Source organism: Mizuhopecten yessoensis, unplaced genomic scaffold (assembly GCF_002113885.1).
Source record: "Mizuhopecten yessoensis strain PY_sf001 unplaced genomic scaffold, ASM211388v2 scaffold9117, whole genome shotgun sequence".
NCBI lineage: Eukaryota > Metazoa > Mollusca > Bivalvia > Pectinida > Pectinidae > Mizuhopecten > Mizuhopecten yessoensis.
In genome coordinates, this window is record NW_018407887.1 from 21,944 (window position 1) to 34,744 (window position 12,801).

Genomic DNA, 12,801 nt, shown 5'->3' on the forward strand with positions numbered 1-12,801 from the left:
GTAAGCAAGGTTTAATAAGCTGTATTTGAAGCTTTGGGGACATTTCCAATATAGCAATCATGAATTTGATGGAAACAGAAGAAAACCGTTGAAAGTTGAATATACTTCGTCGGGCTGACCGTACACAAAGTTATCTCCCCTGGCCTGGATATACACAGCATCTCCTGTAACGTTCATAAAAATAACGTAAGAATTTATATGTATTTATTCTTAAAGGACTTTTGTTTGTAGAAACGGACGTAAAATCACGATACACATGTACTATCAGAACCTACTGAATGTGACGTTACAATGGACAAACGAGACATCAAGCTTAGGTCAACCTCTTCGGTTGAAGTACATTGTACTTTGTCAGTAATGTCGGTTGAAAAGATCTGTAGATTTGTTCTGTGGGCAATTTAACGTATTGTTACGTTTGTAATTTATTAAGCAGCCAATGACAAAGCGTGCTATAGATGTGCATAATACATGTATGTGTGGCGTCATAGAGTAAGCATGTAATATCATTAAATCTTTATGACAAAAACGCATATACATATATTCGAAAAAGCAAAGACGATGCATAATCGCATGATAGATAAGGGATAAGAAAACCTTTTTATCTTTTCATCATCATACACAGCTGAATTTACATTTTGAGAAAAAAACTTTCAATTCATCTTATTTGAATTTCGTTTGGTAATTATAAAGCTCTGCTGTTACATCACAACATTACCTCTATCAATGGTTAGGACGACAGCATTGCTTGACGTGGCGTAATCATGAACTGCGTGCGCATATCCCGTTGCTATGTAATCAAGGTTATGGTAGAGATCAAGCCGGAGTGGCTGGTTGGATTGGGAAAGAGCGTGGAACATGAACACGTAGGTCCCGCCTGTATGTTAAAAGTATACTCTATCAATTGGTTCATTAGTTCGTATTCCAACTGTTGCTGTTGTAACGGGAAAGGATAGTGTGTTTCGAATACCGATAATGTATAATTTTCCAACTTGTTGAATACTATTTTCATAACACTGAACATTATAAGATTGCACAGCAAAAATAAACTTGCTGCAATTGAAAATGGCGACACAATGACTACTAAAGTGATCAATCAAGTGTCAAAAAGGTCACATTTTCGTTGGTGACATTTCGTTAGGCGCAGGAACTACACATTTTCAAAATGGCCACCGATGTGATAATTTGAAAAAACAAATATCGTAAAAAAGACCTGCAAACAGCAGACATTGACTTTTTGACACGTTTGTTAGATGCATGATCAGGATTTTTTAAAATAAAAATGTGATAATATGTTAAATTTTAGAAAATACCATACCTTCTGAAATTATTTTTGTATTATACATTATTTTTTTTTTTTGGTTTGGGGAAGTCATTTCAAATCCTGAAACATTTATTTTTCATTTAAACTTTCTACAGTTATGAACATATGAGGGATTAAACTTTTGAGTGAAAGTTTATTTAAGTAATAGACACGTAAACAACTAGATAATTAAATGGTGCTGTCTACTAAACAGCAAACGGATTCAGACAAACTGCAGAAACGATCCCCCATCTACGATACCATCTGATTTGTATCCCTGTGTAACTTACCAAGAGGGGCCTTGAAGACTCCTGTTTGGTTGTTGTACCCGTTTCCTCCGTTCACAAACACTCTGTCATACGTTACGTTGGTGGCAACATGTGACTGAGTCGTATTGGTAAGTCCGGCAGAAAATGCAACAACTGTATTACTGCTGCCGCCAGCTCTCCGAGAAGGTGGTGGAAAATAATTTGGGATATCTGTAATATTAGATAAAAAAATAAATAAAAAAACGATTCGTTGAGTTAGTACTTCAAATTATCTGAGTAATTGACAACAATTGGAAGTGTCTTGAATCATATACATAATTTGATGGATTTGAATATAGATATACTAGTAAGGTCAGCAGTCCATGGACCGAAATGAGTAGTAATATGAGCGTGACCAACACCAATACAGAAGTCACGTTTGGCTCTCGCTTTATGTTTGTTTGGCGGTGGGTGAAAGGTTGAGTATGTCATAATGAAACTTGTATTTCTTTTTAAAATGTCTGTTTCATAATCTAAAGCTTTCAGACAAAAGAGACGTGCTATTTTTTTCTCCCAAAAGTCACAATAAATCCTTTCAGGTAGTTTGTCTCTGTGGTAATTGTTTTCTTGATCATTTTCACTCATTTATCTTTAGAAATAATCGTTAGTTTCCATTTTAAAATACACTTGATACCTAATGGATGTTTTAATATTCAACGAAATCGGATTTGGTCATGACTGTCCCTGGTTTATATGTTTCAATCCGTATTTGCAGGAATATTTGGCTTTGAATTTCAACATATGTGAAAGTATTTTTCAACATTTCAGTTGTGATAGACAAACCAAACTGATTACAATGTAACATGGTTCCAGTTCATGTGTGTATAGGTACCTGAAAGTTGGACAGCGTGACTTACTTAAGGGTGTGAAACTTTCCGCACACACAAGACACGCAAGAAACGCGACTGCTGCCTTACAAATCATCGTGTTCGGATGATGCCTGAAAAATCACAAAATAGTTTTACTAGATTCATTGTTGTGTAGAACCCTTTGTCACATGACAGTTTGTGATCCGTTTTCCAGCTGTAAATAGGTTCAAACATTATAAAGATGTTAATGTATATCCAAAGAACCACAACAACAGAATGGATCCGCATTGTTCACAGGACAAGTACTCGACAATCAAGTGAATAGGTCTTGTTATGCATTAACCCGGTCAAACAGCTAACCGCTTGCCTTTTTTTGTCATGCAATATTTCCAAAGTTGTAGAAAATTGATGTGAATTTATTCTTCTTGTTATTATTATTTTTCTTTAATTTCAAAGATATGTAACATGAGGAAGGAGATTTAGAGGAATAACTGCTGGGTTGTAAGTTTTAAAACAAGCAAAAAGACATAGAAAAACTTGTTTTTCACAAGATTCGCAAAACGGTCTTGGTTAGAAAAGCGCATAAACTCTAACGAACTCCTCATTTGATACAGTCACTTCGCAGTTTGATATGGACATTCTTGAGCTCAATTAGTTCAAGTCAGCCTATGTATTATGACAAATGAACTCATGTTTTCTGTACCAGGATCAAACTTAATTATAAGCAAAAATCTACCATATACATGCTCCTCGTTATCATGTTTTACACGGGGTTTTAAGCAGCTATTCCGTATTGATATAAATATCAGTTATCAGGTGTAAGGTATCAGCATATTTATAAACAATATTAGTAATAAAACATATAGTGAAATACGTATTCACAGTATATATATATTACTAGAGAAGAAATAACATGTTCATCTTATTGTTATAATGTATGTGTTTCGGTACCGACTGTTATCTTTGCTTAGTACATAGATAGGTATACATATGAGCTGTCTAAACTCATAAGCATAATTAATTCATAACTTTGTTTTGTTCAGGATTAAAAGTTTTCGCATCAGCTAGTCGTTTGCCGTTGGTGCTTAAGGGGACACCGCCAGAAAAGTAGTAAGAGCGAAAGGAAAGGGTAGATGTCTAAAATGTTGAAATGATTAAGCAGATCAGTTTTGATTTCTTCCGTGTAGACTAAATAGAATCCGAAAACGAACCCGATGCTGTAGGGGGCCATTTTTGTCGCCTCCTACGACAATATACAATTGAATACACAATTAGTTTAATTAGTATAAGTATTTTGTTTTCATGAACAGATGCAATGTTTTTTTTATATTTTAGCAACACCATATTCCAAAATAGTGGAGAACTTACCTGGAGTAGAAAGTATTATGGACCGATAAAAACCGGTGCGTAAGTCATGGGTCGTGTGAATTGTACAGCTGGGCGATAGGAGGCCATGTCAACATAGTAAAGATAGCCATACCGTCACAGAAGTTCAGCTTACGAACGGACCAAATTTAAAGGTATAAAAATGTATGTTTATATATCTAACTTTTTTCACAAGTTTGCAAATTACTGAATTTGAATACATGCTTTATTTATGAGTGTTTGCAATTATCAATTAGAATAAGAATCAGGTATCAAACGCTCTCAGATAATAATCCATATTGCATATACTAGTCATTATTTGCCAGTTCAGTTATAAAGTGTATCTGTATGAACTATTGGTACAATTTGTATCTCAATCTAACTCGGAGGTAGATAAGTAAACGGCGCAGCAAAAAGTATTGTACAAAGTGTGATCATAATACTATAAAAATATTCTTAGTAACAAACACAAGATATTTCTCAAAATGTCTTATTTAATATAATTGCAGATGCTTCAGAAGATTATTTGTGTTTGCCTTTTGGCTGTAGCCTCAGCAAATGGTGGTAAGCTGTCGGTGTTTGATGTACAATTTATGTTGTCTCTCCTTTAGTTTTGGTGTCTTTTCATGTCTTCTGTTTTTAGTGTTAATGTGCATTTGACGTAGTCTAAATATGAATATGTATTTTTTTGCATATACAAATATTTTGTTCAATGAATCTTCATTATTTACAAGACATAATACAATTCAATGCGCGTAAATCAAACGACATATTTCATTCATTTACTTTATAAAGGTGTTTCCTTACTTTTCATTTGTAGTTATTTAATATACCACATTAATTTGTCTAAATATAAGAGTTACAATTCAGCAGAAAATGCATCGCCATTGTCCGTTGTCTTGTACTTAGTGGTATGTAGTTGTTAATTGTTCAAATCATGACAGAACCATTTTCATTTTCCACACTATTCTACGCACCCTTCAAACTTAATATTCTTCATCGTGTAGAGGACAGGGCATCATCGGGAGATCAGCCGGGAGAAGTGGCCTTTTCTGCGGGTCTGACGAACATGTTAACGCTGACTCATACAGAACGAGTATTGTACGACCGGATATACACAAACATCGGCAGCAGTTACCATAGTAACACCGGAACATTCGTATGTCCCACCGCCGGAATATACGTGTTCCAGTTCCATTCCGTCGCACATCAGGTAAACTAGACTGTCAACAGTTCGAATTTTGAAATCGATTGATACAATTAATAATCATTCAAATAATGAGATTTGTGAATTAACTCACAGAATAGTTCGATCGTTATGTTGCAATTCTTATTTTGTTAATCACCGATAATAACGATACGAAGAAGGCACATTTGAACAGAAACAACATGAAAATTTAAAATTGACAATGAGGTAACAATTTTAATACAGTTTTGAATCAAATTGAAATATTTAAGAAAAATAGAAAAAGGATCATCTGAAAGTTTGAAGTTTATAAAGTAGTTAAATGAAAGGCAAACATAATCAGAAACAAAATATATCTCTCTTTACAATATTAAATCTGTATCAGTTATAAGTTATCATAATTAATCAAATAGTTTGCGAGCAACTAAAATAAAGTTATTACCCACAGACCGTAATTATAGTACAACATTATAATACATGGTTAAAGGGAAGTAACTAGAATTTAGAATTAATATTTGAATTTTTAGTCAAATTATTTGTACATTATTAATTATTGTAATGTTGCCAGTATTATAGTCTGTGTTTAGATTCACATGAAGTAATATAGTAATTAAATATAGATTTAGGGTAAGTATTATAGTCTGTGTTTAGATTAACATGAAGTAATATAGTAAATAAATATAGATTTAGGGTAAGTATCATAGTCTGTGTTTAGATTCACATGAAGTAATATAGTAATTAAATATAGATTTATGGTAAGTATTATAGTCTGTGTTTAGATTCACATTAAGTAATATAGTAATTAAATATAGATTTAGGGTAAGTATTATAGCCTGTGTTTAGATTCACATGAAGTAATATAGTAAATAAATGGAGATTAAGGGTAAGTATTATAGTTTGTGTTTAGATTAACATGAAGTAATATAGTAATTAAATACAGATTTAGGGTAAGTATTATGGTCTGTGTTTAGATTAAATGCAGCGATTAGGTTATACGATTTCTAGTTTGTTTAAATCCTTATAGACTGTGTTAAGCTTAACATTAAGTGATGGAGTAATACAATATAGATGTTGGGTAAGACTTATAGTCTGTGGTGTGGCATGTCGAATGTGGATGAAGATCAAATTGGAATTTAAATTTACAAACAAGACGATACGCTGTTAATATGCTATGCTTGAAGTTAAAGAATATAATGGTAATATGATATTAAGTAAGGCACGACAGCTTGATTGTGAGTAATAAAGTAGATGCTTGGTATTTTGTTATGTTCAATAGTGTGTTATTTTAAGACAGGTTCGCGCATTTTACATCTTATATTCATTAATTAATTTTAAAGCAAATTCAGTTTTGTTTTGTTTTGTTTCTTGTAGAACAAGGCGGCATGGCTTCAGCTTTACAAGAATTTTGAGTACGTGGCATCCACTTACGGACACACCTCGAACGACTACGCCTCCACCGGGAACTCAGTCATCTTACATCTATCCAAAGGTATTAATCGGGCTTAATGTATCAACAGAGAAATGCATACATAAACGCTAAACTGAACTAACGTGGTTTATAGCTTGAGTTACATGTACGATGTGTAGTAAGTATGATCAAAACATATATATATCAATGAAAAGTGAGGTTTAAAACAGAGCATCACACAGTCACCACCGATGTACACAAAACAAGCAACTACATATTTGTTAATATATATCTTTAATAGTTTAAGATTTTTGCAAACACCAAAAATCAACCAAATAATGCGCAGAAATGACACACTGCAATCAAACAACCATTCTACATATGTACAATGTATCAACGCACAATTTACAGATCCCGATCTGTAGGTTTCCGTTCATAGACTAGATTAATCTTGCAAGCAGTGTTATGTCCTGGTAAATCGTATTCAATAACAGTCGGTGTACATACGCTCTAAAACACTCAAAACATTCTGTACCGCAAATTTACAGATGATTCGCACTTGAATGTCAAACAGATGCAATGAAAGTCATTGATATACACTGAAAGGGATGTGACTGGGAACACATGCGTATATATTTGTTTCCTTAACGCTGTAATTGAAATACACATTTCTACAATCAAAATCCGATAGAGATTTAAAGCTGTCTTTCTGAATGTCTTGGTGGGAGGGAAGTAACTCTTTTCGACTTAACTATGTATTAATCACGTGGCGCGAGCGATACATAAGGTATAACATGAGTATCAACTTGAAATAAAAGTAGTGTTCTTGCATAATTCTAAATATCGTTCATTGTGCCACTGAAAATATGACTTTAACATAATAATCGTTCATACAGGATGGAATATTTCGATTATTAAAAGAAAAACGACGGTAACGGTTTCCGATATAAGTAATACATAAGTAATACATGTATTTAATTGCAATCCGCATATCATATCTTAAGTGTAAGAATAAAGTTATATATTGAAGTCACCAGGTTTCATTCGATTTGTCTGCAATCATGTTTATAATTATAGAAAAGGAAGAGAAAATGCAGTAAAACGCTGGAAAGCCCTTTACACTGTACAACCATAGTTTGACAATACCTTTTTAGAATTACATTGTAACTGTACTCTGTTTGCATTAACTGCAACTAATGGTTGGCAGGGACTTTTCATCGCAGTTCAAATGTTGGCGTTGAATTCAATCAATTCATTTCAGTAGTGAAAACAAAACAACAAGGCACAGTAATTGGCATAATTAAAAATGAGACCTGCATATCACAAAAAGGAACAGCATAATTTCTTTTGTTATTATGTTGACAATAATACAATTTATCCCTAACCTTCATCAATCTCCATTTTTAGAGACCCTTTGTTGTGAGTGTATCCATCATCAGTCGATATTTAACAAGGAATGCATGATATTAGGACGAAGCTCTTGAATACCGAATCATTTGGGACGTGTAAACAATGTAGGCAGAGGAAGCATAACGAAATGGGGGAGGGGGAAAGGGGGTCAAGATTTTTAAGATCAGATAATCAAAATCGTCTCTGTTACCGCACAGTTTAGTAGCAACTTATTCCTGTGTATGGAGTTGAAAGTAAAGAAAGTAGAAGAAACCGTTATGTCGATTGACAGCTCTGGACGGTATATAGATCGATGTAGTCAATGAAATTCTTGTTACACGTATTTTGAAACAACATTTCATCGATATACCTAAATGTGAAAAAGAAGGACGTAACGTTTGTATTACTAGTCATGATATGACCTGTAAGCTCGTCAATAAATCCATGTATGAATAAGGATTGATCTTCATTTTAACGGCGTATACGGTAATACATGTATGAACGCAGTTGGTAACGAACATATTTTATGGTACGCGTTAGCTCTCCATTAAGAACATGTTTGTTACCAGCTTCGTTCAAACTACCATATACGCCGTCGAAATGAAAGGCAATCCTTACATTTACATAAATAATGTTTAAATGTTATTGTCAGAAGACAAAAACAATCGAAGCGGGTTGCTACGATGTTACGTGTAGTCAAGAGTAGCCGTAGTTCCAGTGAATCTGCATTGATATATGAAAACAAAATATAAAATAGACAGTGAACAACACTAGTTTTCTTCTTTTCATAGCTTTTAAATTTTAAATTTATTAACCGGGCCTAGCCTAAAGAATTTTTTATTGATTTTAATGTTAACGTCTTTGCAACTCCCCGACTTGGCGATTGACTCTTATTACTCCATGACATAAGTTTGTTTCAAGGACATAAAATCGCGACAAAAACACCCAAATAGGCAGAATCATAACTAAATAATTATGTAAGTTTTGGTTTACGAGCCGTGATGCAAACTGCTTTCACCTAAATGGCCAAATGTGATAATCTGCGTTATGTAAGTCTAGATTAATGTTTCTAATTTCCTATTGCCTAGGTGACGAGGTGTATATCCAAGCTGTCGACCCTGCCTACGGTTACGCCACAAATCTGTACGGGGCCAATGATGAGGTCTACTGCACATTCTCGGGCTATATGATCTCCCCAGTCTTCGAGGAAATACCTGGCAACGGAAAGTGATGATGTCATAATGTTGTGCGTATCGTTACCTCAAATAAAACAAGTATTCTTATTTTATTGAAAACAAATGTGTCATGTTCTTTTTTCTCCAATGTAAGTTTTAAGACACATGGTCTCTTACAATGATATGATATCGATTTGTAATCGTTATACGTCGTTATATAAAATTTAAAAAAGAGATAAAAGTAAAAACAAAACTCTATAGTGTTGCCTAGTAATGCTTATTTAATCTCAGACTATCTTCGTGGACTTTTTTAGGAGATGAAGATTTTTTTTAATGTATTTCTCTTTGAACTGGTGATTTAATCCGACAGCGTAACAGTGTTGACATTCAGCTTAATCCATACCATAATACCCAGGGTACAAGTTACCCGGTTAAGATAAATCACCGGTGAACTCGTTTCACCTCTGTCAAGTACATGTACCCCGATAAAGTTTACTCGACAAACAGAAATTGCTTTTCGCCGAAATATTTTAGATAAGAATCCCAGTATAACATAATTGCACAAAAGGTATGAATGGTGTTATTTTAGGATAAATTTAAGGGATCATCATAACATGTGAGGTCATAACCTGACCATTGGATTTCCTTTGAACCAATCAAACGTGAGGTAACACGGTCACAGACAGATGTCGAAGTTGCACACACCCGTGTGCTAGGTAGGGTGGTGTGCTGGTTTTAAGGAAAGGAGTTTTACATGTTCAAGTTGTGATGTTGTATATGTAGTTAAGATAATTTGCCCACCGACAAAGACATGGGAAAGTAGAATGAATACCCCCGTGTATATACACTAGAGGGAGCTGTGTATTAAATAAGTTAAATAAGAAGCATCAATGTTTTTCTTTTGTTCTACCTGATATTACTGTATGTATACTTTAAGCTCCACAAATGCGGAAAGAAAACTTCTATGCTAACTTAAGCATACAGTTATCAGAAAACTATTGATTGATCCATTGTATGGAGCTGCCGATGGGTATTTGTAATAATAAACAAAGTATAGCTTCAATTTAATAGCACAGACAGTGTGCAGCAGTAAATGCACACCTATATCCATTACAGATTACATTATTTCCCATGATGCAGCAGCTTAATCAAAAACAGCTGTATTGTATTCCGTTTTCGATAAAAATACATGTAACAAGAACTGTTCAAGATTTTGTTTGTATCCCCCTAGAGTGTGACAGATACTGTAAAACGTGGAAATGTAGTAGTATGACGTCACGCGAACAATCCGATACATCGTCACAAATTGCCAGCACTTGACGAGAGAGGTCGTGCGCATCAGGGGGAAAATATTAAACAAGAATGTAAAAGCTGCAAACTATTGTGCTTGAATAATAGGAGAAAAACAATCATACCCTACTTTAAAAGTTTAACAGAGTGTCCCCATCTCACGGGAGGAATATTTGGTTGCCTGACACCTCGGCAGATTTTCAGGTTAAACAACCAAATAAATCACTCCGGTGGTTGAAGATTTCTCAGTCACACTCCCAAGGTAGGGGAACATTCTATTAATCTTTCTTATCAGTAAGTGCTAAAAATGTCAAATTGTATGACTTCTGTTACAATGAAATAGATAAAACGTTATGCAACAAATACTAACATTACAATCTGCCCTGCTAGGCTAAACAACGACAGAGAGTTAAACAGGCCTGGCGAGCCAAACAATCTTACTCGTTTGAAGGAGGCACTTCCTAACTTGAACATCAACAAAATTATCTCTGCAGTTGTGCAATTTCTACTTCATTCCACCCAGAATGTATGCACTGTGATAAATATTTGACTAGTGCCTGTTTTAACGTTCTCGACGAACAATACATGGTATAAATCATCACCACACAGTAATGTACACATTAGTTGACAAAGGTTATGGATAGTGACACGCATAAAGCAACGGTAAAGATCCCATATCAAAATGTCTTTTCTTTATTATAAGATCATTGACAGTCAGTCTTGGTGACCATATTATATTTCATTAAATGCGACGTTTTTAACTGTTAAAACTGCTGTGGTCACTTTTATTTGACGGACAATTTAATCACAAACAAAACTGATAAGTGAAATTGTGGTAAGTTCTTCAAAACAGGCAGTTTGTTTGGGAATTTGGAGAATGGAGCATAGCATTTTGTAAAAAGAAATGGTTTAAATGCAAAGGAAAGGATAACAACCAATGGAATATAAAATTACCATTCATACATTTACCTATCTACTTATTTGTGAGGGTAATAATTTAAATAAGAAGTACGAATAAGTAGATTTATATATGATACCCCTTGTCAGAAGATGAATAAACACTACGTTAACCTTTGCCAGATACCAACAAATATCACAGATTGTTTAACCAACGTAAATCTCATTGATTACGTTCCAATCGTACATACTTTTGATCTTTTTGTTTTCCATTAAGTACAAAAGAAATCCATAATGAATCTTCAAGGTCAAGTTCTTTATTAGCTTGAATTTTGCGAATCATCGGTTTCACAAGTGAAATATCAATATATTTATCCACACACAGTACCTATTGGGAAATCTGACGAGTATGTAACTACCCTTAAATCTCGGTAATAAGATGCGACCTATTTCCTTTTTTTAGTAAGGAATCCCAGGCTTATTTTCGACGTCGGCCTTTTTTCGGGGTAGTCTTATTTTCGTTTTTCAGTCTGTAGACAGTAAGCCATCAATGGCTTATTTCCATGTCATTCCATTTATGTATATAAAATTAGAGTGTTACACAAATGTTTTTTGAAACTATTCTAATCATTTTTCGAATTGTTTACAATGATAAAATATTTAAATTTTACTGCGTTTCGTAGTATAGCAGTTAATAATGGTTTGTACGTTTCATTTACTAATAGAATAATGAATATTTATTGCGAATTATACAGGTGAAAGTGGGAATGCAAAGTGATTGAATCGGTCGGTGAAAAGTAAGGTGCACGAGATGTACGTGTGACAGGGCGGATGTATACGTGGTTGGTTCGAATAGGGCGGCGAGGCACTCTAGCCTGAGACGCCAAAGAATACGGTCGATTAAAAAAATTCTAAGTTTTTTAAAAGATTTCTACAACTATTGTTTAGTGAATCAGTATTGAAGTTGTTACCATAGATGATCTAGGACATCATAAGGTTTTCCAGAGATTTTGTGGCTTATTAAGTTTTATTTCTCTGGTTTTTAGCTCGCCTATTCGAAGAATAGGGGGGCTAATGTAGTCACCCCGGCGTCGATCATCACACTCAATACACAGTTGTCTATTATGAGTTTAAGTCATTTATATCGAGTGTAAGCAATGTGCTGGACCATATTTTCATAGTTTATGGCCCAAAAAAAGCTTAATTGGACTTAGTAACATTTGAGGTTAAAGTTTTTGGGCAAGTTTTTTTGTGAAGTGTTGGACAGCCACCATCAATACGCTGTTGTCTATTATAAGGTTGAAGCGTTTATATGGAGTGTTAGCAATGTTCTGGGCAATATTTTCATATTTTATGGCCCAAAAAACAGCTCAGTTGGACTTAGTTTAATTTGAGGTTCAAGTTTTTGTGCAAGTTGATGGGTAGTGTTGGACCACCACCATCAATAGGATGTTGTCTATGATAATGTTGAAGTATTTGTATTGAGTGTAAGCAATGTGTTGAACCATATTTTCATATTTTATGGTCCAAAAACTTGGACCATAAAATATTGGTCTTTGTTAATTTCTTAACAATCACTTCACATAGATGTTTCTACAGTCCTTGAAATATCCTGGTGTTAAGTGAGGTGGCAAATAAAATTACAGGCACTATATCAACATTATACTATACATG

The 12,801-nt window shown here is 34.2% G+C and overlaps 2 protein-coding genes across 3 annotated transcripts; one reads left to right on the top strand and one right to left on the bottom strand.

Annotated features, from left to right (window-relative positions):
• Positions 1 to 3,865, bottom strand: LOC110457397 (complement C1q-like protein 4). Its single transcript, XM_021508652.1, has 5 exons — positions 3,786 to 3,865; positions 2,466 to 2,548; positions 1,591 to 1,779; positions 716 to 874; positions 1 to 164 (listed from the first exon to the last, which is right to left on the bottom strand). Exons 2-5 carry the CDS (start codon positions 2,530 to 2,532, stop codon positions 58 to 60), a joined length of 522 nt encoding a protein of 173 aa, XP_021364327.1. The 5' UTR covers positions 2,533 to 2,548; positions 3,786 to 3,865; the 3' UTR covers positions 1 to 57.
• Positions 3,856 to 9,060, top strand: LOC110457395 (complement C1q-like protein 4). Of its 2 annotated transcripts, none has more exons than XM_021508650.1 (5): positions 3,856 to 3,937; positions 4,292 to 4,346; positions 4,790 to 4,995; positions 6,340 to 6,457; positions 8,854 to 9,060. In XM_021508650.1, the coding sequence occupies exons 2-5, from the start codon at positions 4,292 to 4,294 to the stop codon at positions 8,994 to 8,996; spliced, it is 522 nt and encodes a 173-aa protein (XP_021364325.1). In that variant the 5' UTR covers positions 3,856 to 3,937; the 3' UTR covers positions 8,997 to 9,060. The 2 variants fall into 2 exon arrangements, with proteins under 2 accessions (XP_021364325.1, XP_021364326.1); XM_021508651.1 differs by having other exon boundaries at positions 3,879 to 3,947.
• Positions 9,061 to 12,801: the final 3,741 nt, after the last annotated feature.

Coding starts and splice junctions, on each gene's coding strand:
- LOC110457397 (XM_021508652.1), bottom strand. CDS start 2,532: ATGATTTGTAAGGCAGCAGTCGCGTTTCTTGCGTGTCTTGTGTGTGCG. Junction 1,780..2,465: donor GGAAAGTTTCACACCCTTAA/GTAAGTCACGCT, acceptor CTAATATTACAG/ATATCCCAAATTATTTTCCA. Junction 165..715: donor CGTCCTAACCATTGATAGAG/GTAATGTTGTGA, acceptor TGAACGTTACAG/GAGATGCTGTGTATATCCAG.
- LOC110457395 (XM_021508650.1), top strand. CDS start 4,292: ATGCTTCAGAAGATTATTTGTGTTTGCCTTTTGGCTGTAGCCTCAGCA. Junction 4,347..4,789: donor TGTAGCCTCAGCAAATGGTG/GTAAGCTGTCGG, acceptor TTCATCGTGTAG/AGGACAGGGCATCATCGGGA. Junction 6,458..8,853: donor CATCTTACATCTATCCAAAG/GTATTAATCGGG, acceptor CCTATTGCCTAG/GTGACGAGGTGTATATCCAA.